Source organism: Cydia strobilella, chromosome 1 (genome assembly GCF_947568885.1).
Source record: "Cydia strobilella chromosome 1, ilCydStro3.1, whole genome shotgun sequence".
NCBI classification, from domain to species: Eukaryota; Metazoa; Arthropoda; class Insecta; order Lepidoptera; family Tortricidae; genus Cydia; species Cydia strobilella.
The window spans coordinates 6,359,266-6,387,106 of record NC_086041.1 but is presented as its reverse complement, the minus strand read 5'-3'; the positions used below and the strand labels follow the sequence as shown (position 1 = coordinate 6,387,106).

General features: G+C 37.0%; 1 protein-coding gene across 1 annotated transcript; it reads left to right on the top strand.

The window, feature by feature from the left end:
* Positions 1–225: 225 nt before the first annotated feature.
* LOC134755472 (fatty acid synthase-like) lies at positions 226–27,841 on the top strand. The gene is made up of 37 exons (XM_063692030.1): positions 226–454; positions 8,333–8,525; positions 8,957–9,080; positions 9,368–9,571; positions 9,899–10,015; positions 10,102–10,265; positions 10,392–10,534; positions 11,270–11,473; positions 11,568–11,754; positions 11,890–12,052; positions 12,409–12,578; positions 12,691–12,842; positions 12,959–13,142; positions 13,411–13,559; positions 13,708–13,889; positions 13,967–14,086; positions 14,412–14,521; positions 14,746–14,936; positions 15,251–15,402; positions 17,516–17,761; positions 18,768–18,888; positions 18,968–19,087; positions 19,258–19,373; positions 19,984–20,134; positions 20,998–21,169; positions 21,698–21,807; positions 22,040–22,204; positions 23,139–23,314; positions 23,777–23,926; positions 24,184–24,402; positions 24,493–24,601; positions 24,692–24,833; positions 25,166–25,313; positions 25,405–25,552; positions 26,644–26,820; positions 26,931–27,033; positions 27,122–27,841. The coding sequence occupies exons 1-37, from the start codon at positions 296–298 to the stop codon at positions 27,745–27,747; spliced, it is 6,267 nt and encodes a 2,088-aa protein (XP_063548100.1). The 5' UTR covers positions 226–295; the 3' UTR covers positions 27,748–27,841.

The following is a 27,841-nucleotide window of genomic DNA, read 5'->3' as shown; positions in this document are numbered from 1 at the left end:
TTCATAAAATAATTTGATTTGTTCCTTAGTTGGTTTCAATAATACGCCAATTTAGTCAGCCTGTATAACTTTACATGTATTTAAAAGCAATATAAATGACAAGTCAATTCATTACGATTGCGCACTGCTTTTTTTCACCTCACTGATTCTGGTAGCCCTAGTCTAGCGGCTGCCATTTCTGTTTACATACTTAAACAATTCACCAAAGTAATACCTATCTAAATTAGTCAATAATATGAAACAGTAATCAAACATTTTGTTCCTTTGTTATCGACTGTGTGTTCTAATTTAAGTGATGGCTCCAATACCACAAGAAGTCCCGTGCGATCTCGGCGAGGCGCCGCGCAAGCTCAGCGAGGGCCTAGACGAAAACCGAGTAGTAATCTCCGGCGTGTCGGGTACCTACCCGCAATCACATCACATCAAGGATCTCTCCGACATTCTCTACAACAAGGCAAGTTGGTTCTTTATCATGAACGAACACAGTAACTCTCAAAGTCCATAACAAAAATATGGACGATAAATAGTGTTTTACCTTTGTAATCATTCCGTATTTGTGATAAATTGAATTAGGGCCAGTTGCACCAACCACAATTAACAGACTGATTAACGTCAAGCAGCAGAGAACTATGAAACTTTTCATACAATAAAATTTAGCGAACGGTAAAACGGTGACAGACGGTTTGGTGCAACCGACCCTTAGTAATTTTTTTGGACCCAATCTGACAATTATTGATCTATTCTCATACTAAGCATAGTTGTATGACACCACCCGATGATCAGTAAAACAACTCAATCACTTGAACTACAATTTATTCAACTACCACTTAAACTTGCATTTACACTTAGGTATACACACTTTTAGATATAATCAGACAACTCGTTGTTCACACTCTCGAAGTCAAGCCAAGAATGACCCGCCAGCCAACTGTTCGTAACTTTCTAAAAACCGCCGCTCGGTCACGCCACCTCTCGGCATGTCCAATGTTGCCAGTATTAAAATTAAATTCGCGCGTTTTATTAATGTATTAAAACCACAAATATATTAAAATAATCACGAAACCCAACAATCGTCCATCCTGATAACGTGCATGTCCCCATGCACGCATCATGTGAAACCCAACAATCGGCTGACAGGATTTAAATAAAGTACATAATTTATTTTGCTACAACTAAGAAAAAAAAATTTTTTTTAAAGGATAAATATTAAAATAAATTATAATTATGTGAGCAAATCTGATCCCACAGTGCATTTGACATTAACTTTATGTGTTGATATATGAGCAAATCTGGTCTCGTTATACCCAACACACTAAATAATCAGTTATTTTCATATTTTGTACATATAGTGAGCTAAACTGTTCTCACTTTCTTATTTACCTTACTTATTTAGAGTGAGCTAACCTGTTCTCACTTTCTTATTTACTCCAGTGAGCAAAACTGTTCTCACTGTAGAAGAAAAATATAAATATACTCTTTAGGTATAGTTAGAATACAACCATTTAACAAAATAAGCTTATTATAAAACATTAAGGATTTATTAAAACTCATTTTAATCATACGTTCTGGTTAATAAACTTTATAATTATACTTATTCATTAGTCCAAAATAGTCTCTTATAGTACAAAATTATATCAACTCAATGAGTCATACAGTGAAGAGGATACAGATACTCATCAATGAGTATCTGTATCCTCTTCAGTATCAGTATCGTCATGGATTTCAAGGGCAGCAACATGAACCCAGGGCTTCATACGTTCAGCGGCTACAGTGGAATCATATCCCTTTTCATGTTGCTGAACCCCGGTACTGACGTTATTTTATAGCGGTCATTTCCTAGCACTTTTGATACCCGAAATGGCCCTACATATGCAGGTAGTAATTTCTTACTTTTACTATCCTTCTCATGCTGGTTTAGGTTTAGCGCTGTTAAGGAATTTAAAATGGTGCGATTGTAGCGCTCCACTTGTCCATTTGACTGTGGACTAGCTACTGCAATTTAGTATATGTTTAATTCCCTTCTCAACGCAATACCGTTGGAAGGAATGGGAAGTGAAGCAACTACCCCGATCTGTCATGCGAACCGGAACTTTGAAAGTATAAAATATATCATTCAAACCCTAATGACGTTCAAGGTCTTGGTATTTCTCACAGGTCGTACGAATGTAAATTTGGTAAAGGCGTCGACAACTACTAACAGGTAAGAATTTCCCCTCTTTGATTTTATAGAGGGCCCAAGGTCATTTCTGTCACCTTTAAGGTACCTAAACAATTTGTCGTCTTTGACGACATTGTAAGGATGGGACCCAAGACAGAAGTAAAACACAAGACTGTCGGTTGAATACTGAAGATATAATGCCTAATATTCTATACCTACACTTCATCTCCCTCCTTTTGGAAAAGGAAAAATATATTATTGAATATATTTTTTCTTTTTTTTAAATTTTTATATTATTGTTTTTATATATATTTTTTGACACTTTTTTTTATAATTATTTATCCATAACACAAAAATAATATTCATATGTCTTCCACTATAGTGGAAATTTTATTTTAGTATAACCATAATTATGCTAAAATAAAATTTTACTTACATGTTAAAATAAAACCATTAATAATACAAAAATCTCTTATCTTAATAAAATTAAACTTATTTGATAACAAAGTAATTCTTAATTCAATCTCCTTTTCTATTAATTCTCTTATTTCTCATTGTCATTGTCATTGATTAATACGCGTATTTGTCACAATCCTAGGTACCTTAAATTACACAGGTTTTTTTTCATATTGTCAGTATGCATAACTTTTCATAGTATCGTCTTTCCTATTTACTTGCAAGAAAATAATGTTTCACAATTTATTTATGTATCTCTTTCTCTTTTATGACGTCTTCACATGCTTATTATGTTTATTATTTGTTTTCATACTATCTCTTTTATAAAACATGCATAATTATCTATTCTGTAGCGCTACAATATCTCTTCAATATATCATATATTCATTAATTCACTCATTTATTATTTTATTCATTATTTCTTTCAGGATACAAGGTATATTTTTATTATTATTTCTTTCTTTATTGCGCATATATTATTTATACCATTAATTATTACTTAACAGGCAGTTCTTTTAACACTTCCTTTCTTTAACAAACATACCACGTGTCCAAGGACCTTCACGAAAGGTAGCTCGACCGAATCATGATCAGGTAACAAGGATTTCGTGCCTGCCCTTGTATCCCGGTGTACCTTGCTACATTGTTTTAATTCGCACAACAGTTCCCTTCGGGCCACTGAAGCTAACGAATATCATTATTACCGCTCTCATTATTCTCATATAATCTCTTTTAAAATAATTAATTTTCCTCATAATCTAAAAACAATTATTATCCGCTTCATATTACTCACAAACCATCAAAACTACAACATATAAGGATTTAATTCGCTCTTAGGTGATCAGGCTAATTGCATCATAAAAACTTATCTGCTTAGCTTTGCCATCTTTAACACAACTTTATAAACCTCACAATTTCAACCTTCTATCTTTGCGAATTTTCTCTTTAAACCAGTCCTTTACATTGTAATAACTTCATTTTCTAAAATAATCATTTAACTTCACTTTACAAAATGTTACCTACGAACATTTAATTTTCCATATCCCATAGTAAAATAATATCAAGTTTTATTTCATAGACATATTGAACCTTTTTTCGTTTAATCTTTGTTACATATTATATGTATTCCACGTTTAATTTTTCTATATATATCACTTATTTTCTTCCTCGTTATTTGTTTATTATGCATCAAGTCCGTGTTAACAAAGTAAAATCCGGTAAAAAAAAATTTTCTTAATATAAAGTGCAAGTTAAATATCCACATGTACACTTACAAAAATAATTAAAATCTCGAACACAATTATTGAGTGTACCTTAATATTATAAGTCCATTTCTTCTTGGATATTTGAGTCCACGTAGAGTCATCCAGCCGCGCCCATAGCTTTCGTTGCTGGCTAGCAATGACCGTCATCACATACACATGCAGTCTTAATTCGCGGATATGCACAGTACTTTATTTATCCGAATAGTTGAATCTTAATTTCACATTCACGTCGATAGCTGATAGATTGTCATAAGCATAGTTTTATTTACTTTATATTGACAAACCGGCGCTGGTATATCACTCGCCTTCTTGTCCACATACATGTCTTGTTTTATTTAATTTTACGTATGTTTATCACTAGAGTCCACTTTCCCAGACATTATTTTAGTTTATTTAAATTATTGTTTGTTTTTCACTTTCAGTTTTTGCTTTTTGATATTTTAGTTTTTCACTGTTTTTTTTTTCTTGCGAATGTCCACATATTAAGAGTTTTAAATTATTTACTTGAATTATTTACTCGAAATTTTGCCATTGAAGCGCGCCCCGCCAGTGCAGAACCACCTACTGCACCGGCAGGCGCCATATGGCGTAGACTTTACGCCACTGGCAGGATCGCCATGTAAAGATGGGACCCAAGACAGAAGTAAAACACAAGACTGTCGGTTGAATACTGAAGATATAATGCCTAATATTCTATACCTACACTTCAACATAATTATCCCTAATATGTTGCAGATCGAATTTAAACTGTTGTGAGACATACTAACATAACATAACATGTCGCGCGAGTGACTAAAACATATTCATAATTATTGTTTATATTCATAAACGACGGGAAGGGCTCAAAATTAGTGACAGGATCAGCAGCTGGGTTACGGGAGAGTGCATCGACATGTGACATTTTTATTCCAGCCCTGTACTCTATGGAACAATTGTACTCTTGTAGCATGAGCCACCAACGAGCAACACGTGGTATTAAATCTCGCATTGAGAATGTGGAACGCAACGCGCTACAGTCAGTCATGATTTTGAAGTCCTTTCCGACCAAATATACACGAAACTTCTTTAAGGAACAGACAACGGCTAAAGTTTCCAATTCGTATGAACGGTAACTCTTTTCCTCGGGTTTCCGTACAAGAATGATGGGACTGGCATATTCCGATACCGATTCTCGGATTATGCCAGCTGCCAGCATTTCATTAACCATGTTACGAACTTGCTCTCTTTCATGGTGGGACAGCCTATATGGTCGAGATGCTATAGGACGTTGATCATTTAATTCAATAGTCATTTGAGTAACATTTGTGCATCCTAACTCTTCTAAACTAGACGCGAAGCAATGTTTATATTTGTTTATTAACTGTAAAAGCTTATGTCTGTGCTCTTCAGCAACATCGTTACCTATACGAAGTTGAGACTCTGTTATATGATTGGATTCTACACACTCAAGTATTGTAGGGGACTGCGCAGTAATTCGGTTCACCAATGCTACTCTTTCGACACGACATACAGTGAAATTTTCCATCATCAAACAGGGGCAGCAACACGGGGTTACGACTACATGAACAAAACCTTTCTTTACAGTATAAAGGCCCCCAGTTAAAAAGAATTGCTGTCCGGGTTTGCCTATTATACTTTTCCTAACCACGATGCTTCCACTAAATTCGTCTTCCGTGACAGCTTTAATTGACGCAGGACCGTACAGTTTAATATCATTGGCAATCGAAATTTTGGCTATAGAAGAACGATTTGGTTCTGGCTGTGGCATTTCATTTCCAATATCTATGAAACGTAAGTTCTTACAATCTTTGATAACTATGATTTGAGGCAACTCGGTAAACGACTGCCCAACCAGAACAGGTCTGTCAAGGAGACTATCCTCCACTACTTTGCAGGGGACGTTAGCTTTAACACCATCAATGTCGATATCGAGCCGTATTTCACCAATGGATTTCACCAATCCGTTTCCAAACCCTTTCATTATAGACTCTACCTGATCATATACAATACCCGAAGAAGAAACAAGAGATTGTTTAGCAATGGTAAGTTCACTGCCAAAGTCAATAAAAACTTCCATCGCTTTACCGTTTATATAGGCATTTTTATAATATTTAGCGTTACCTTTCTCTGATGCACACAATGACCTGACCTCTGGGGTTTTAGTAAACTTGTTGTCAGACTTTCTACTAAAACAGTCCTCAGGTTTATGACCGACCTTGTTACAATGATGGCATTTAATTAGTGGTTTCGGGCATTGTAAGAAGTGATGACCTTTCTCTTTACAGTTAAAACAAAATGGGCCCTGTGGCTGTGCCTCATTCTTAGAACCTTGATTATTAGCATTAGAATTGCCAGACCAACTTTTGTTTCTCATATGACCTCGATCTGAGTTACTTAACTCTTTATTACTCATCAAAAATTGCAATAGTTGTTCTGGATCAGAACATCGCACGGCCACAGCGCTCGATTTTGTTGTTCTGTCGGTTATACCGTGAATTATACAATCTACAGCCTTCTTGCCACTAAGGCCGCACTGATGCAGGAGAGCCAATTTTTCATAATAGTAAACCTCTATAGCTTCGTTAAATTTGCTCTTCCGCTTCAGCATTTCCTCCAAGATTTGGACATAGTTTTCCTCACACGGAAATGCTTTGATCAATTTCTCTTGCCATTCAGGCCATGAGTACAATATAGTATCTAAACTTTCGTACCACACTTTGGCCAAACCTTGGAGCTTTTGCATGGAAAAATGTATCGTAGTCTTATCATCCCATCCGTATACAGACGCACATTCATTGACCTTTTTCAGCCATACCACAATACGTTGACTTTTAGAAGAGGGATCAAAATTCGGGAGAATGTTTTTATGGTCTATGCCTTTGTTTAATGTATGCGGTTGAGATGATAGATTATTTCTAATAGAACTAACTATTTGTGCCACATCATCGGTAGAGAAGTTGTGACTCCTTGACCTTCGTTGCTGTTGCTCGCCATCACGACTAGCACTAGCCCTCACGGTATCAGTATCAGTGCACTTGGTGCCATTGTGAGGACTGCGAGATCTACGAGGTGAGCGCCGTATGTCCTCCGACAGCCGCGATCGCGCCCTACTATCGCGATCCTTTTGTAACTCGCGTTGCAAAGTATCCAATTGAGCGCGTAAATGTAGCAACTCACGTTCACGTCCATGCGACCTACTATTTCGGGTACGTACTGTGCCACTTCGACGACGGGAACGGCTGCGGCTTCTTCGTTCTAGACGGCTGGGGGTGCGCTCCCGACGTGGAGATCGCGCTGGAGACGTCCGACGAGAAGCATCATTAAGACTGTTTGGCGTTTTCAAGCGTCTCCTTTTGTGGCTTGGTTCTCCACCGCCAATGTCACTCATGATTTAAACGCAATTTAGCGTTGGTTATCCCAATTTCTGAATTGTTGTATGACACCACCCGATGATCAGTAAAACAACTCAATCACTTGAACTACAATTTATTCAACTACCACTTAAACTTGCATTTACACTTAGGTATACACACTTTTAGATATAATCAGACAACTCGTTGTTCACACTCTCGAAGTCAAGCCAAGAATGACCCGCCAGCCAACTGTTCGTAACTTTCTAAAAACCGCCGCTCGGTCACGCCACCTCTCGGCATGTCCAATGTTGCCAGTATTAAAATTAAATTCGCGCGTTTTATTAATGTATTAAAACCACAAATATATTAAAATAATCACGAAACCCAACAATAGCAAAGGTTTAGTAGTCACGTATTCACGATATTATGATAATGCACCAACGATGAAGTTACCAGTTTAAAATAAAAACCGACGAAGAGCATGGCTATGCTCAGTGTTGAGTGTAGGGTCCCGTAGTTAATTATCCGCTACAATAGGCAGCCTTGAATGGAGTAGTACCTTAGTAGATAGTATGTTCTTAGATAACAAGCAAAACGCTTAAAGCTAAAAACAAAATTCATCCCCACTTTACGTGTTTTTTTTTTTTTTTCTTCTGTTTTGTTGGCGTGATATATATAAATATACCCATACCAAATTCTAGATTTTTAACACTAAAATTCAATGAGCTAAGCCGCGGACGGACATTGTGAAACTATAAGGGTTCCTAGTAGACTACGTAACCTAAATAGATTAGCCATTTTTGAGAAATCAGGGAGTATATTTACATCAAACAGGATTCTGATGAAATGAGAAACTCCATACCAAGCTGCATGAGGAAAATGTGATTAACCAACCAGGATATTTGTAGCTGCCCAAACATGTTTCAGTTGGGTAATTTTATGGTAGATACAATCACCACAAGCACCTATTTCGCTTGCTGCATAGGTTTATTTATGATAGAAATCTATGTGGCAGATCTTTTATATTTAGCCACTTTTGTTAGATTCAGAAATAAAATATTTAATAATATCTCATTACTCAAATTTATAACATTACTTAGGTGAACCCAGCCGAAGAAAAGACACCTCGATGGAACTACAACCACCCAGAAGTTCCACAGCACGTGGGCTTGATCCCCGATCTGGACACGTTCGACGCTCAGTTTTTCAGAGTACATTATCACCTTGGGGTAAACTTAGATCCGATGTCCCGGAAAATTCTTGAACATGCTTACCAAGCTATTTATGATGCAGGTAAGTTTTGAAACTAAGAGAGGGGTGAATGAAATGAATAATGGATGAACAAAATCATACACTCAAGTATGGAGGTAAAAATTCTAAATTTAAAATGAAGCTGTCAGTTACAAGTCTACACATGACTGTTGTTGTGTATGTAGATTCTCCACAACTAAATACATAAACATTAAACAGAGTAGGTAATTAATTACATAAATTGAAGAGGAGGCACTTGATTAATAGTTGGATACTTTACCTAAACTAAAATCAATACAATTATTGCTGATACTGCCATTATTGTTGCCGTCTAATGTAAATCAGTTAGAAACAATTTTCCTTAAATTATATTTGTCATTGTCTCACCGTTGACGACAATTAAGCCAAACTTCCGAGTATTATTAGAATTAGCGAGTATTATAAGAAATTAATATTCAGAATTATTTTAACAGGAGTCAACCCCAACCAATTGTCCGGGAAGAAAGTTGGTGTTTATATCGGAAGTTGCTTATCTGAAACTGAGAAAGCTTTGTTTTATGCAGCTTTTGCAGGCAAGACTGGTTTTAGTATAGCAGGGTAAGTTAAATACAATGTTTTGTACTATGTACGAAAGTAAACTATAAAATTACAAAACACAGTGTCATATCGTACTATTATATTGTAGGTAAACTTTCAAAAAACGGCATACAAATTATAATCCGTAGGTGCACGTAAAGGCATACTAAAGACAAAGACTTGTAAAAAGCCATAAGTTAATCCGTCCGGTTCGAAGTTTTGATACGTTAGCCGTCGAGTAAAAACTGTGTAAAACAGAAACAATAGGTATTTAAATCTGTTTACGATCTTCGTAAATTGTAATTCAGATGCAGCAAGACAATGTTCGCCAACCGGGTGTCGTACTGGCTGAACGCAAAGGGGCCCTCGCTGGCTATCGACGGCGGGTGCTGTAGCTCAGCAGTGGCTCTAGAGCAAGCTTACCAGGCGCTGACTCGGGGTGACTGCGAAGCAGCCGTCGTTGGAGGCTGCAACTTGTGCATGCACCCGCAGACTTCCGTACACTTCAGCAGGTAAAATTTAATTACGGAACTGCTAAGATACATATATATTATTATTATTATGTTTTACGCTAAGCTACATATAAGTGACGTTTTCAACCAAAAGGTACCACATTGTCGCTTGTCGATAAGGTTGATTTCTAATTGAAGCTATATGGATATAGCGCCTTACTGACAAGCGACAATAAGTACCCTTTTGGTTGAAAATGGCACATAAGAAAACAATATGTGGAAATAATTTATAAAAAGGCGGAACATAGAATCACTTACCTATCCAATATGAACAAGAGACTTTTTTATTGTAAAAATAATACTTTTTTTCATATATTTATATTACAGAAATATAACATTATGTATGGATGGAAGAACAAAATCCTACGATCAAGCAGCTGACGGATGCGTGAAATCTGAAGCTATTTCAGTGCTTTTCTTACAAAAAGCTAAGGATGCTCTCAGGTAAAACATATCGATTTACGATGCAACTGTAATATGTACCTAATTAACTTTACGCTTCATCTCAAACAAACACATTTGTTTTTTAGAATTTATGCCGATGTAGTTTTTGTAAAAACAGCTTATGTATCTGTTGAAAACACTGGCAGTTTTAAGCGGAAACCTGAAGAAATGACAACATTTCTAGATAAGTTCTATGAAGAAATAAAAGTGTCACCAAGGGATGTAGAATTCGTTGAAGGTTTTGGAGCAGGTAATGGTAACACGTGTCCGTGACTTTTTATGCAACATATATGTATGTCTTTTTATTCAAATATAATATTAGAAACATAATAAATAATAAGCAAGTGTGATGAAAATTTATTTGTTTGTGTTTTAGCCGATTTTGAGACTGACAAGATAGAACTGGATGCGATAGATAAAGTTTTTTGTCGAAGTCGCCGCGAGCCCCTGTATGTTGGCAGCATCATGTCCAATGTGGGCTACTGCGAGTCCGCCACGGGTATAATGGGAGTTACCAAGGTTTCAGTTTCTTTTATTTTGTTGACCATTAAAATAATTTAGTTAGAGATTTAAGTAAAGAATAACCTTTTTTTCAACAAATTTTATAGTGTTACAATAGTAGGTACACTTAGCTACGTTGTCTGGAAGAGATCGCTTACAGCCTGTTGCTACCTTTATTTGCATTGTAAATGTGTTATAGAATTCTTCTTTTGTAGTGCAATGAAGTGTATTTACTTACTACTATTTTACACTTAATCAGAAAATTCTGGATATTCGTTGGATACAAATTTATTCTCTTTCGTACAAAAGCATGGATAGTAATAATCGTCAATTTTTTATCCTACTCCTCATTCTTATCGTATTCCCGGCCATATCCTAAAATAAATCACGGTTCTCTTTGGAAACCTGATTTAAAAAATGATTCCGTACCCAAAGGGTAAAAATGGGACCCTATTACTATAAGATTCCGCTGTCCGTCTGTCTGTCACCAGGCTGCCTCTCGTGAACCGTGATAGCTGTTGCCACTATAACAAATACTAAATAGTACGGAACCCTCAGTGGGCGAGTCCGACTCGCACTTGTCCGGTTCTTTTAAATTGAGTCCGGTTTTCTCACGATCGTTTCTTCCGCCGAAAAGGGAATGATAAATATCAAATGATTTTCCACGATGTAGGTACTTACTGATACTTTGTTAGTAAAGCAGTTTATTCCTGGATAGAATAACTATCATAAGGGGATCTTGCTGACCCGCAGGTGCTTTTGGGGTACCACACGGGACGGTTGGCGGGCAACCTGCACTGCGAGCGACCTCGTGATGACGTGGAAGCGTTGCGAGAAGGCCGCCTCAAGATCTTGACCGACCATAAGCCGACCGCAAGGACCTATGTTGCAATCAATGGTTTGTCTTTGACCGGCGTCAATTCTCACATACTTTTACATGGACATTACAAGCCCAAGGTACTGTACAAAGTATTTCTTTTGCATTTATTGGTCATGTTTGCAAAATTTATTACTTAATCTTGTGCAATAATTCTTTTTTGTTTTATTTTAGGATTTGACAAAATATCACAGCGATATTCCACGATTAGTCTTAATTTCGGGTCGAACGGATTCAGCTGTGCAAAATATTATCAATAATTTAAAATCAAGACCTATAGACGCCGAGGAATTAGCCTTGATTCAAAATATCCACTCTTACAAAATAAATGGTCACCTTGGTAGAGGATTTACCATTTTAGGCAAGTAGGCACTTTTCTTTGAAAATGTTGGTAATGGTAAAAGAATGAGGGAATAATAGGGATAGGGAGGGGATAATGTAAATCAAATTGTTAGAAAACCCTCAAAACAAACATAAATAAATAATCATTTTTTAGGAACAGACAATGAATCGAAAACCACGAGCCTGGTTGAAAAGGCAGAGTATTTCGACGGCGGCGAACGGCCGCTATGGTTCGTGTACAGCGGCATGGGCTCACAGTGGGCTGGGATGGGAACACAACTCATGCGCTTACCAATCTTTGCTGCTGCCATAGAACGGTATTTGATATTTTATTATGAGATATGTATTATGCAATCAAGTCACAGTTATTAGTCGTCAAAGTTTCAAACGATTTTCACACTTATTTATATCTTCCGACAAGATGATCGTACTCCTAGATAAAATTAGAATTTGCTACTTATAGTTGCAATAAAATATCACAGCACCCCACTATTGCCTATAGTTAAATGTACCTTGATATTGACGCTATCTGCGGGACTATGGTGAACATAAAGTAATATCACCACCTGTTGGATGTGTTTACTAATATATAGCCAGTAAGTAAAAGCAGGGAACACGTTAACAAATCTTTAAGAATTTTAAAACTAATATTTGTGATTCGTTTATCAAATAGTTGTCGACGAGTATTGGAACCAAGAGGCATCGATATTATCCATATCATAACGTCGCCCGACAAAACGATTTACGACAATATTCTACATTCGTTCGTTGGAATTGCTGCTGTCCAGATTGGTTTGACCGATATCCTCTTACAATTGGGTTTGGTCCCGGATAAAATTATAGGTAACGTGTCAGTATAATTTTATAATTTCATAATTTATGCTCAAATTTATCTTTTGCAACTTACACCTGGGAACTTAGTGATTGAATTTTCATCAAAAAAATTAAACATCAGGACACAGCGTAGGTGAGCTGGGGTGCGCTTACGCTGATGGCTGCCTTACGGCCGAGGAGATGATTTTGTCAGCGTACAGCCGCGGGCTCGTCTCTGTGGAAACCCCCTTTATATACGGCTCCATGGCTGCCGTTGGCATAGGATTTACAGAAGTGCGTATGACAATCAAATAATTTACCGTGTAATCACCTGAATTTTTTGACTTTGAGTACCTAAATATTATGATAGAAAACTTTTGGTAAATAAAAAAACTACATATTTTCATCAGGTGTCTAAGATGTGTCCACCGGAGATAGAAGTAGCCTGCCACAATGCGGCCGATTCCAGCACCATTTCAGGTCCGGCAGAAATTATGGGTCAATTTGTTGCTCAGTTAACCACTAACGGGATTTTCGCAAAAGAAGTTCCATGCTCAAATATAGCATACCATTCACGATATATCGCCGAAGCAGGTGACTAACAATTAATTTTTCTGAAAATTTATCAAATGATCATAACTGAGTTTTAGTCTCCTCTCCACTTTGTACGGTTTGAAGCCTGGGCGGTTTGTTCTGAACTTACGCTAGCTCCAAAGTCAAGTTGTCCTAAATTTGGTTTATCCTACAAACTTGCTACATAATAATATTTAGGGCAACGTCAGGGCAACCGACGGGACGTCGCTCATTCATGCTTATAAAAAAACAAAAATTGAATTAGATTATTAACTATTTGTTGTTTCAGGGCCTGGACTCCTAAAATACTTGAAAGAAGTAATTAAAACTCCGAAACTTCGCAGTGAGCGTTGGGTGTCAACATCTGTACCACAGGACAGATGGAACGAAGAGATGGCCAAGTATTCTTCGGCCGAGTACCATACTAATAATCTTCTGGTAATTTGAATTAATTATGTTGCCAAAATATCCTTTGCCAAACCTGTAATTAGGCAATCATCATCAAATCAGTCAAAAAAACGGTCATTGCGGGATATAGGCCTCTGGATCTCAAGAGAGTAAAAAAAATTGTGTTTTGATGTTGCAGAATCCAGTGCTTTTTGAGGAAAGTGCGCGACTGATTCCAAAGAACGCGGTGCTGGTAGAGGTGGCACCGCACGGATTACTGCAGGCTATTCTTAAGCGCGCGTTGCCCACCTGTGCGCATGTGCCGCTAACACGCCGTGGGCACCCTGATATTTCTCGCTTCCTACTCGAAGCTATTGGACAGTGAGTGTGACGCAGCAAAAAATATATTTTTTTAATTTAATTCTATAACACTGGTATTGAAATGTTTTGTTTTGCAGGTTGTTCATGGAAGGACATTATCCAGATATACGTCATTTATACCCAAAAGTCGAATTTCCTGTTTCAACTGGGACTCCTCATCTGTCACACTTAGTGGAATGGGCTCATCAACAAAAATGGTAAATAAATTATAAAATACTTAAAAACAAAACCAGTAGATATAATCACATTGCAATTTTGATGCTACCACATAAACATCTATATAATTGTAATCGAGAAGTATGAAAAGCCGTCGCACACAACAACTTGTAGCAGCAATACAAGAACATGTTCCGAGAATGTTTCAATAGACACAGATGGATTACTTCTTGAGACATCGGAAATGGAACGTTTAATAAAGTGCTGCAGTAAGAATCGCGGATCATGTGTACATGCTGTATTGCTACATAAAGTGACAGTCTACGGTGCTCACACAATTAATAACTTTTAACTTACAATCGACAGGCATTTGGCGTTATATGCAAGTCCCGAAAGAAAATCGGCTTCAACATGTACTTTCAAGATAACTCTACACGATGCTGAATATGCTTACTTACGAGGTCACCGAATTGGAGGTAGGTATGCCTTAAAAATCCAAGAACGTACTCGTATATGTGAACGTGGTTGGTGTGAGCATGCCGGAGTATTAAATAAATAACATAGGGCCACAGAACCAATGGCTATTGGTCAGTCACGCGGGCGCAGTGTAAGCTACAGCTTTATCAGGCGATGTTCGTAATGTACCTAGTTTGTAGTAAAAATGTTGATTATTGGTTGTAATAGCTAATTATGTTTCTAGGCAAGACGTTGTTCCCATTTTCTTCCGCATTGGTGTGCGCATGGGACACACTCACAATGGTCGCACGAGCGCCGCGACGGGGACTTCCTGTGGAGTTCCGCGACGTGGAATTGTATTCGCAGCCAACTCTGCACGACTTGCGCCTGCTACGGCTCACTGTGGCGTTGCACCGCGGGAATGGACGGTTTGAGGTTATTTTTTTATTTTATATTTCTTTTAATCCTGTTACAACTATTACAAGCTTGTACGAGTCATAAAGATTTATAGTTTCCTTAAACTACTTTCGCTGTACGTACGAGTACTTTTCTGCTTGCCTATAATATAACATAAATAGTGTATTGAGGGTCAAATTTGGGCTACACTATAAAATTACCACCTCTTATTCGGATTCTATTTTAAAAACTAGTGCAGAATGAGTAAGTGCGTGCCTACCTTTACAAACTAGTTACCTGTTAAATTATTGCTTATGAAATAGGTACGTTTACATACAAATCGAACTTTTTAGATCGATGACGGAATCACAAAAGTGGCTTCAGGTTTTATAGTTTTGAAGAACACTGTTAAGTCAGAGAGTATTGAATACGAAGAATTAAAGGAAGACATATTAAAGACAGAGGATATATATCAAACTTTATATGAAAGGGGCTACATGTACCGGTACGTATCATACATTTTCACCCTCAAAATATCATGCATCTTCTACTCAATAAATAAAAAAATAAAATAAATAGTAGGGAACATTTTACACAGATTAACCTAGCCCGAGACTAATCAAAGCTTTTACTATATGTGCTAGGCGACGATATACTTATAAACATAGAAAGCACCTATGGCTCAGGAACATATATTTGTTTTCATCACACAAATAAATGCCCTTACCGGGATTCGAACCCAGGACCATCGGCTTCGCAGGCAGGGTCACTACTCACTAGGCCAGACCGGTCGTAAATTACCTTACCTACTTAATTAGTTTACTTAATCAGTTCGAAAATTCGACTTTTAATTGATTTTATATAATTGATCCGTGTATACATGTTAAAAAGGGCCATAAATGCTAGAATTTAGAATCATTTATTCATCAATTGTGCATTACAGGTAATGAATACAAGTGTTATAAACAATTTGTTCTCTGTAATATGTCTTGCGACGTACAATGATTTTGGTTACCTAGCGCATGCAATATTATTAGAAATGTTACTATATTAAAATTTTAAAATAAAAATAATCAATAAGTTGTAATTAATAATTTAAAATAAATAATGATTACTGGTTAATTATATAAGTCAATCATTCATTTGTCAAAGTGTCCATCAGAAATTCATCAATATTGTAATAACATTTATCTTTTAATAATTTTTTTAACCTAATCTTAAATGTCGACAGATGTTCATTTCTGAGCAGATCCGGTAATTTGTTAAACAATTTAGGGGCCATTGTGTAGATGGTATTTGTATAAAAGCTTGTTTTTGAAATACAATTTCCTGGGGGAAGAATTTTTAGCGTATTTGTAGCTGGGCGAGGATGAGTATTTACATGTACAGTGAATCGGTCCATATATTGTTTTACAAATACACATGCTTCGTAAATATACATAGAATGCCGACCACTCTTTAAGGAATTAAACATACTACCATTACCTTGCATGTATATTTTAAAAGCGGTTCTATTTGTAAAAAATCGCCCAGACATATTTAAAATGAGATCTGAGTTCTTCTCAGGGACTCAGAGATCTCAATATCAAAATCTAATATATCAGCCAAGATGCAACACGGCTATATACAAAAATAACGCGTATAATATGTGTATCCTACTATACAACAGTATGCCTGTCAATTTAAGAAGTCTAAACACAACTGAATTAAGGAAGAAAATGACAAGCTTTCTATTAGAACATTGTTTTTATAGTGTCAAGGAGTATATTGAGCACAATAATGCGAATAATTAATATTACATACTTATAATAATCAAATTCAATATAAATGTTATGGAACGTAGTTATAATCAACCAATGTGATGTATTATATGATACTAGTCCAAGTGAAATATATTAATCGTAATTGTAATTGTTATTGCATGCATTAAAATTAAATTCAATAATAGAATTATTTTCAGTCTAACATATGTGCTAGACTGATAATTAATTGTTATGTAGGGACTATAAAATTTGCGCATCGTTTAATCACGATAGAATACTGTTCAATATACTACAATAACATCCTGTAACTAAAATTAAGTATTCTTGCAAATAAATGATATTGATTGATTGATTGATTGAATGGAGTGGTAACAGGCCTAATTTCTTAAACAAAGGTCTACAGCTTGTCATTTGGTGAACTTTAAACATAACTCGTACAATTTTCTTTTGGGCTTTAAATAAAGGCATGATATCACAATCAGCAGCATTGCCCCAGTGTATAATTCCGTATCTGAGATTAGAGGATACATAAGCGTGATAAGCAGTGAGAGCTGACTGCTGCGAAACCGTTTCTGTCAGTCTTCTTATGACATAGACATACTGTTTTTTTTTTTTACACAGATTACATATGTGCCCTCTCCATCCCACATTACTATCTATTTGAATGCCAAGAAATTTAATTTCATTTACGTGTTCTATATTTTGTTCTTTATATTTGACCACAACATCATCCGAGGACCCTGACTTTTGGAGGTGAAATTGCATGCATTTTGTTTTTTCTAAATTTACTACTAGGTTGTTTTCACCCATCCAGTCTATAACAGTTTTAAGCGAATTATTAATGCCAACCAACAGGGAAGAATTCCAAGGGATACGTGAAATGAACGGGTCATATTCAGCGGGTAGCGTGTCATGGACTGGGCGCTGGGAGCCATTCTTAGATGCTCTGCTGCAGCTCAACATAATCCGTCAGACACACGACTACGTCTCACGGCCTGCTTTCATCAGAGCCATCACAATAAACACAGATTTGCACACGAAATCAATACAAATAAATAAGGATTTGACATTCAAAGTGTGCGCGGTACAGGACCATACCAGGTAAAACATAACAAACAAACGTATAGTCAAAAACAACAAACATCAGTTGTAAAATAAATACATTAATAGTAGTTTATGTGACTGCTATTACATAATGAAAGGCATCGAAATACGAGTGTGTGGATCACACGAGTTATCAGATCAGTTACATACATTACTTTAGCTACACACATATTATAAACTTTCTATGATATATTGACTTACCTCATATTTCAGCCGATATGGGGCGACGTTGCTCTCTGGCGGAACACGCAGATTTGAGAGTTGGCGTCTCCGAAATAACAATCTTTTTCGCTCATTTTACACAAAACTTTTGCTTTGTTTAAAAACAACAAGACATATTCATTTTATACTTAAAACTAATTAAAAGATAAACTGTACGTCAAATGGCGGTAAATGAAAACTTTTTTCACGTATGTCATGCATCCGCAGTTTTTTTTTTAAATTCATAGACAAACGAATGAAGTCCCTATTCTCATGTCACTCGAGATCAAATGTCGTGCGGTTTATATTAAAAAAACTTACTGAATTAACGTTTCGTATCGATAACTGTTTTATATATCTGGATACTAGAATAGAGACCCACTTGAGTTTTGACAGCTGTTCCAAATTTAAACTCATAACCATACAAAAATCGTCTGTGTAATAACATTAAAGTATAGATTTTACCTACTACCACAGACAAGAAAGTTCTCATAGTAAATCGGTTGTAATAATGCTGGTCATTTCCTACGGTTTCTGAAAGCATTTTAGAGCACTAATGATATGTGCGTAGATAAAATTTATAGCTTAACTTAACCTATTTAAGTTTTAGAAGCGTCAAAATGCATAATGATAAACATAAGATTTGCTTTAATATTGGAAGCCAGTTGGGTTAGGCACTCTTCCATTAGTAATCTAATTTTAGAAATATAATCCACTGGCGATAATTCTGATTTACCCTTTCCGTTATAAAATCAAATAACCATAAATATCATTAAGTGATTAAGTATATATTTACTCACAGGTGCGGTGGTGTTACATTGAAAGGCATCAAATTTCGTCATATTGCCAAACCAGACGCAGGTTCTTTTGTGTTCGACACATCCAAGTTTGACAATAGATATCAACCTCAAAATGGTTTAAATGTAAGCTCTTAAATATACTTACAATTGTTTTTATTACTTATGTAACACATGAATTGATATCATATTTGTACTTTTTCAGGATAAGAGTGGATATAACAGTCAAGATGAGAAAATGTTACAGAGCAGGAAAGTTGGTGACCTAAACACTTTACACTGGGTGACAGCCCCGGCATCCGAAAGTAATGGGATCTTGGTAAAGGTAGGGTTTGATACGTTTGCTACCTAATGATGCGTAACGACTTTTTTAATACGCCACTTTCCTTGAACTCATACCTTGCACATTGCAGTTGGTACGGATAATTATTATTTGACGTCATCCGAATTGAATTTAATTGAAGCTTAATTAGGTGTTTTTTTTGGCATGTACAGGTGCATTTTGCTGGACTGAACGCTAGCGATATATTGGCAGCGAATGAACCATTTGTTAATAAACAAACAAATTTCGAAGGTTTCTATGGAATGGATTTTAGCGGAACTTTACAAAAGTAAGTTGCTCAAATCAAGTTACTAGGGACCTATTGCACTCATCCAAGGCAATTTGGACCATTAGGTCTCTTAGATAGTTAGAAGAAGGGTTTTAATCATGGCGCCGTTGGATGTGAATTTTCAATTTGTCATGGATGTTATACAAATACAAATAGAAATGCATTTATTTCATTACTTTTTACAGCTGTTCTTAGTTATATGGGTTAGGTAGGTAATTAGTTCATCTTAGGTATAAAGAGTTAGATAAGTATTTATGTAAGCATTGTGCAATATTTTATTAAATTAATAAAATGTTGCACAATGTACATTATTATTAATTATTTTATACCTTTTTGTATCGTCATACAAGTCATCCCATCCCTAATTTTCACAATATTTCTCTTATTTTTTTATTTTCCTTTTGAATGAAACCCTTGGCAAGAGAGTTTGCCCTAAAAATGTACCTAGATGTGAATTGATTAGCAGTTATTGTTGGAATACACATTGAAAAATTTGTTCTTCAATTGACGAAGTGTAGTAAAGGACAAACTTTATATTTTTACATACCTACTTGCGTCGTCGTTATCTCGAAAAAGTATCCTTTTAGCTGACCTGACCTTATATTTGTAGCGGGTCTCGTGTGATGGGCCTATTGCGCGGTGGCTCGACTCGCTCGCATGTGCGCGCGCGCCCCGAGTTGTTGTGGCCGGTGCCTGCGCATTGGACTCTCGAGGACGCTGCGACTGTACCGTTGCCCTTCGCGCACGCACTTTACTGCCTTGTGAGTCTCCTCATATTCGTTAAGGTAGTCCCTACAATTAATGATGTACAAGAAAAACATTGTGAGTAAACCGGACTAACACCAACAATTGGAATGTCAGGTGGTAGTCGCTGTTATAGAATCCACAGTCTAAGCCAATTCTTGGGATTAGGACTACCTAATCCCAAGAAAAAAAACCGGTCAAGTGCGAGTTCGTTTAACTCGCGCACCGAGGGCTCCGTACACTTAAAATTTTCAAGCACAATTGCATAAGCATAATTGTTTACAGCGTCCATTGGCTAACTAATTTGCGCGACCTGTATGTATGTTGTTTTTTTAGGGTAATTCTTTATCATATGAACCGATTTCAACAATAAATTTCTGATTTATTTGAAAGAAGTTATAGTGCAATCTCATAGAAATTTCAATTATAATAAATACCCGCAAAGGGGTTTCAATTACAAATTAAATTAGTAAATGTTTTTTGTTTATTTAAAAAAAGTTTTCTAGATATAAGTGTGATTATAATATTTTTCCTGCAATATTTATGATGTTATTATTATGTAAAAAATAATAATTTTTCGGTGGTAAACTTCGGAGAGTATTTTTTTCACATTTTCCTTCATTACTCCGATTAACTTCCAAGATGTCTGGGTTAGCGTTGTTCATAACTATTCCAAATATTTCCAAATTTCAAATCGATAGCTTAAGTAGTTCTCGAGATATTTAGCAATGTGTTAGACACTTACGGACAGAGTCGCACCATAAGGGTTCCTTTTGTACCTTTTTGGTACGGAACCCTAAAAATAGAATAAGAATCAGCCTTATGCACTAAGCCGTTGGCGTTAATATTTTGCTTCTAAACAATCTGTTTAAAAATTTAGGCTATTAAAACGCGGCTGATGCCACGCTCGAAGATCCTCGTAAGCGGTGGCGCAGGCGCAACAGGACAGGCCATAATCGCCATGGCGCTTCATTTAGACTGTCGCGTATTTGTGGTTGTTGGTGATGCGGCGAAGAAAAAGTTCTTAATGAAAATGTTTCCTAAATTGGATGGTGGGTATAAAGTTGTTTCATTTATAACGTTTATAAGTTTCTGATTACTTGGCATAACTATTACTTGTGCTAGAATAAAATTCACTAAATAAACTATTTTCAATATAAGGATTTGATTATAGTTATTTGTGCATCAAGAGAGGAAAGTTGGTTTTTCTTGCGAGTGTTTATTTTGAGTCCCGAGAAAGCGAAAGATTCTATAATTGAATCACGAGCGAAGCGAGTCATTCCAAGGTAGAATCTCGAGCGTAGCGATCGAGGGACTCAAAAACACGAGATGTAAAATAACTTTGCTCTCGTGTTGCACACATAATTTTTCACCTCAGTAGTGAGAACATATTAAAGGTCAAAATGTATTTCGAATTACACAGAATAATACAGAAAATAAAAATAAAAAAAAGAATTTGTAATAAAAGTATGAAGTGGCAGTTCATGGCCTTCACTAAATTAAAAAGCTACTTTCCTCACTCCAGGGAGTGACGAAAGTAGGCTTGTTCGAGCTGCTGAGGTGAAAAAGATTTTTTTTAGCTGAAGATATAATCTGTTGCCGAGACGACACGTTTATGAATCGCGTGCTGCCGGCCACTGGCGGATGGGGCTGCGAGTATGTTATATGCGGTAGAGGTGATCACAAAGATGTGAGTTTTGTTACACACACAATATTTCGGTAAAACGGTATTTAATGTTTAAAAGCTAACAGTAACCTTAAAACTGCCAGCTAAGAAGTAAGCACGTAAAAGTCAGTAAATAATTGAAATCTCGTTTAAATATCAATTATAGCCGTAGCTACAGTTATCGAGCATATGTAATGTATTCGTTGTAATATAAATAAATAAAAAATATTCTTAATCACTCATTGTTTTTCATCAGGCATACCTTCAGTGCTGTACGCATTTCGGGTACACATTGGATATTCATCAAGTGAAAAATAATGAAGTGTATTCGTTCAGAATGGGAGCATTGACCAAAGAAAGATCTTACATTCGTGTGGACTTTTCCAGTCTTTTCCTGCATAATGACATCGAAACTTTCAAGGTACCTGTGTACGACATGTTTAATAAATACAAATAGGCAATTACACATTTGACTACATAGTACGATCGAGTTCTCAAACACCTTTACAAGCCAACGTTTACAAAATAGATTGACTTTTAACAAGCAGAAACGTCTGCGAACGATGCTATGAAGCTCAGAATAAATCCAGAGGCCGTGAGTTCAAGTCTCACCCAAGGTAGTATTTTTTTCCACTTTTAAATTTATTCTGAGCTTCATAGCATCGCTCGCAGACGTTTATACTTTGTTAAGAGTTAATTTAGAATGGATAGCACATCGTCACTGATGAATTTCCAATATAACTTGGAACTCCGGTGGCCGTTTAAGAAGTGTAACGCTTTTACGGTAGATGTCTCTAGGGTCCCCTAGACCCATATAGTGGGAAGATTTGCTGACTATGGATGAGGTCTTGGTGGCTCAGTTGGCAGAGCGCTGGAGTATCAATCCAGAGGCCGTGAGTTCAAGTCTCACCCAAGGTAGTAATTTTTCCACTTTTAAGTTTACTAAATATATTTACACGACCCTAATGTCAGTGCCTTACGGGCATGTAAATGTATTTTGGGAACGTTAGAAGATGTTTGTGCACTCGACTGAACATATTAGATCAAGACTAATTGGAACGCCCAAGTCTTAGGATTTTTTACAATTTATATTTAAATTCATCGCCGTGCAGAAGAGTAAATAAACACGGATTTATCGCAAATTGATTTGCCTTGATAAAATGGCCTGTACTATGATCTTGCTGTGAGGCTTATAAGTGTTATGTTTACTGTACTTATCTTCTTAATTATTAGTTCACTTTATAAAATTTTCTATGAAAAACTCATTTAAGAAAATTCTACTGTATGACTCGAAACACTTTTATCTCAGTTTATAAATAATTGAGATCGAACGTAACAACACAAGTTTAACACAGAGGCTGCGTCACTTGGTGGCGGAGGGCATCAGCGGGGGCTGGGTGCGTCCGCTGTCACGCGTCGTGTACGCGCCCAGCGACGCTACGCGCGCTTTTCGCTTGCTCGCGCGCAGTCGACACCGCGGCCGCGTTATGCTGCGCGTTCATGACTTGCCGACATCACTTGTGGAGCCCAGGTTCATAATTATTAATATTTAATGGTTAATATCTATAGACAATACAGGTTTTCGTCATCGATAATTAACATACAGAACAAGGTTTTAAAGGGTCGGCATCGTGCATGTAACACCCCTTGAGTTGCAGGCGTCCATAGGCTACTGTGATCGTTTACCATCAATCCGGCCGGGATAAACTAAACGACGCGGATTTACCGAGAAGAAAAATGTTTTTTAGCGAGAAAATGTCACATCTTCCATTTCTGGCTGGTCTACGTAACTTGAAATCGGCCAGCAACAAATGTGGCGTTCCATGCCTAAAGGGTTCTTATGCTCCATGTGCATAAGGACCCTTCTCTGATGGAAAGCTACAAGTATTCTTTGTTTGAACAATGTATACAATTGGCTTAAATTCATTCATTATCGATAAACTTAGTTTAGTTATAGTTTAACGGTCTTTAGCTCTTCGTCAATGTGTTGCAGACTAACATGTTCAAAAGCATACTGCCAGCTGGTGATAGGCGACTCGTCTGGGCTCGCCATGTGCCTTGCCTCGTGCCTGGTGCAGCGGGGCGCACGCGCACTCCATCTGCAGCTCGCCCACATTGGGCCGCGTCTCAGTAGACAACTGCTGTACGTATTACTGACACAGGCTGCGGTGCAAATGATTTTAGCAGCACCTCATCCAATATATATGCATCACTGTTATAAATTTGAGATATCTTAGAAGATATTTAATAATAAATCCAAGAAAATGTATGCACACACATACGACATTCACATGTCGGTCCATAAGAACTGACCAGTTACTAAGGATCCAAGGTTCCAAATAATTAAATAGTAAACTGTCTTAGAAAGTTTAGTTGTAACTTCCATTATTTTTTTGACAGATCCTGGCGGAAATTAGGCGTGAATGCTATAACGACCTCGTTAGATCTCGCGCAGAACGATTGCGCGTCAAACCTGCTGAAACTAAGTTCAGGCCTGGGTCCAGTTGAGGGCATATTTATAGTGATGGCGGAACAACAGACTGGTCAGACACAAGCCCTTTATAAATCCCTTTTGGCCGATTTGGATGCAGAGACTAGAAAAGTGTGCCCCTCTATCAAGTAAGGTTTTAGAATATAAAATGTAGGTACAATATAGATGCCTCTTATACAATAGTCTGGATTTTATTACTTTCAATTATTTCACTACAGGTACTTCGCAGTGATTGGTATCAATACATCTGTAGGAAAAGATATTTGTGTCTCAAGGGCAGCATATCAGTTGCCGGCAATGATGCTTTCCCTATCGATGGATACAAAGGTAGAATCGGATTGAAATATAATATACTTAGTTGTTATTTCGTTATTGATTTAAGAAATTAAAGAATGTTATATTCGATATATCTTGCAGGTTGGAGGTATTTTACCAACGAGTTACGGTGTCATTGTTAATGCAATAGAGCAGGGTTTGCAGACAATGCAACCTGTGATTTTTGGTCGGCGTCCCTCTGATAGCAAAGGTTCTCTTACATTGCAAATAGAAAAAATAACTGGTGAGTTCGAAACAAAGCAAACTACAATATCATTGGTACCTATTCAAATATTCTACACTAAGTAAAGGACACAAAATTGCAATTTAAATTACTCTCAAATCCTAACAACCACTTTGATCGTTATGTTGATTATATTGACGATGAGCTGACTTCTGACACTTGCCCTTATTCGATATTTAATCATTTAGATAACCCAACGGATTTGCTCACTGAATTGCCAAGACTGATTTTATGCCAGCGAATATACAACATTTAACCTTACTTGTTCAAAACTTTTTTTATTACACTATTGTTTCTAACTATAATATCTAAACACTCCCAATGATTTCCAGGTATCACCATATCAGAAAATACATCAAATATGAAAACGTTGCAAGATTTTGACTTAACTGCGGATAAAATTCAAGCCCTTAGGGTATTTTTAGACAACCAGAATGTAACAATCACTGAAAATGAGGTGCAAATGTTAAGTATAGAAAAGTATGTACTACAAAATTAACACATGAAATTTAAAATTTATAGATTAATTGATTATGTGCCTATTTAATAAAATGTTGATTTGTGTTTCAAGATTACGGGAAATTGATGCCACGTCACAAGAAGAAAATTCCGCGCCTATCCGCGGCTTAAGTGCTTTCTTTCCCTTCGTTGATTCTGATGAACTCTTAGCCACGATTGACACAGTGGTGATGCCCACACTTACACAAGGAAGCGATATGGTTTGTAGGAAAACTATTATGCTAGTAGCAATAATTAATTTCCTTTTAAGACGAAGTTAAAAAATCAACTTTTGGCCAAGATCAATCAGCTTTAAAAACTAGAACTGAACTGGAAGTGTACTTAAAAAAAAGTAATTGTGTGGTTTTATGAAACCACGATGCAAGTGATATTTTTTCGGATTTAACTGAAAATTTTCGAAAACATATCGCGTTATTAATCTTATAAATATCCTCTTTAATTGTCTTACAAAAGCTCGCCCAACGCCAATGTAATTCAGCCATACAACACGGAATGGGGCTGTAATCAATGATTAATATCGCTTACTTATCAATTTATCATACGCGAGTCAATGACTAAAGAAACCGGTATAAGTAAGCTCTCTGATTACGCATAGGTTGTTAAGGATCTCACGGTCACGTTATACTGGGGTTTTCGAGATATCTACGCGCTTGCGAGTAGCCTACCGTTGGGAATTGTTTGACGGAATCGTGGGGTCCGTGACGTTTGAAAACAAAGTCGTATGTGACTGTAAACTTCCTTTTATGATATGACCATATGACTATTTGCCATTCACTGTAGATTTTGACAGATAGAATTTGATGAATTAAACCTGTTCAAAGTACGAAAACGGATGATATCGCGTATATTGAATTTATAATACATCCCTACGTTTCGAACCCTTTACAGCGTTCGTGGTCAACGGGTGACTGATTCAATACACGCGATATAATCCGTTTTCGTAGTTTTATTTCTTTAGAAATAAGTTTACGCTTTACATAATTCTGAAATTTATTAATTGATAATTCAGTGTCGACCCTCTAACTAATGATTAATGTTTCATGACAAACGCCTGTATTTAAGGTTAATAAGGTCTACTGTCCTTAAAGTTTTGTATGAAATTACAAGCAAATGTCAGCCTTCGTTAATTAAGTATTATTAACGTTAGTCCGATAATGAAGCTTATTTTAAAGACTAGTACTAGAAATAAAGTAGAATTTTACTAATGCTGTAATTCTGTAATGCGACATGCTAGACGGAACAAAAAATTTGAGGCGATAGAATAAAAGTTTCACTTTAAAAACATTTTTAGAGAGATGACGAGTTCAACGCTTCCGAAGCGTGCCTGTACATAGTGCCGGGACTGCAAGGGCTACACCAGCGGTACCGCGCGCTATGTGAACGCTTGCAGTTAACCGCAGTCGTGCTGCAGCCCGGACTCGACCATCCCGATGAAACTCTCCAGGAGATGACGGCTAGATATATCACGGTATGATACTCAGCAACATGTTATTATTATTCTTACTATCTACAAAATTAGATGACATACAAACACAGGAGTAGCTATCACCTACTAAATGTAGCTTGGGTATTTTACAGATGGTTCTAAAGAAAAGAGGCGGGACAAATAAATTCTACTTATTGGGTCACGAGATAGGTGTACTGTCAGTTCTCGAGATGGCCGCCAAATTGGAAGATCACGGTAAGTTCTTTTATTCCTGTAAACTACGTTAGTTACTCTAGAGTTCGAGCCATAAATGTTAGGACCAAACATTTTGTATGTATCACAGGTATGACGGGCACGGTGTTCTGCCTGGGCGGCGGACCGGAGCAATTCTTAGGCGAGCTGGAGCGGCAGCTACTTGTGGCGTGCGCTGGCGCAATCGACTCGCAGTCGATTCTCCAACAAGCAGTTGCCCGTCACATGTGTGCGCTCATGGGCGTCGCGTCAGCTCAGTTGGATGCAGCGCTACGTGAAGCGCCATCATGGCAACAGAAGGTAGATGTGAGCGTGCGCGCGCTACGAGGGCGCGTAGCTCACTCAATGCAGTATGCGCGTTTGCTTATAGAGGCGGCGTATGCACGAGTGATACAGGCGTTGCGGTACAAACGACCATCACCACGCGCACTTCAATCCCGCATAGTACTCCTGCGGTCACCCATACCCGATTCGCCTGTTGTCAGCCCACTCGAACTGCAGAACTGCTCGCGCATGCCTCTCGTCGTGCACGACCTGCGCTCGCCGCCCGCACATGCAACCAACGACTTGCGTGCCGCTGCCATCATCAACCGCTATCTCGACGAGGAAACAAAACAATGCTTTGCTAGTAAAACGCTCTGCAACACCTATTTGATGAATCCTGAATCGTTTATTGGAATTGGTGAGTTTGAGGAAGGTAGCAAGATAAAAATATAGAAATACTTAGTATATTGAACGTAATCTAAGATATAAAGTTACGTACATTACAATTAGTAGGTATTTAATGAAATAAGGTAACATTTTTACATAA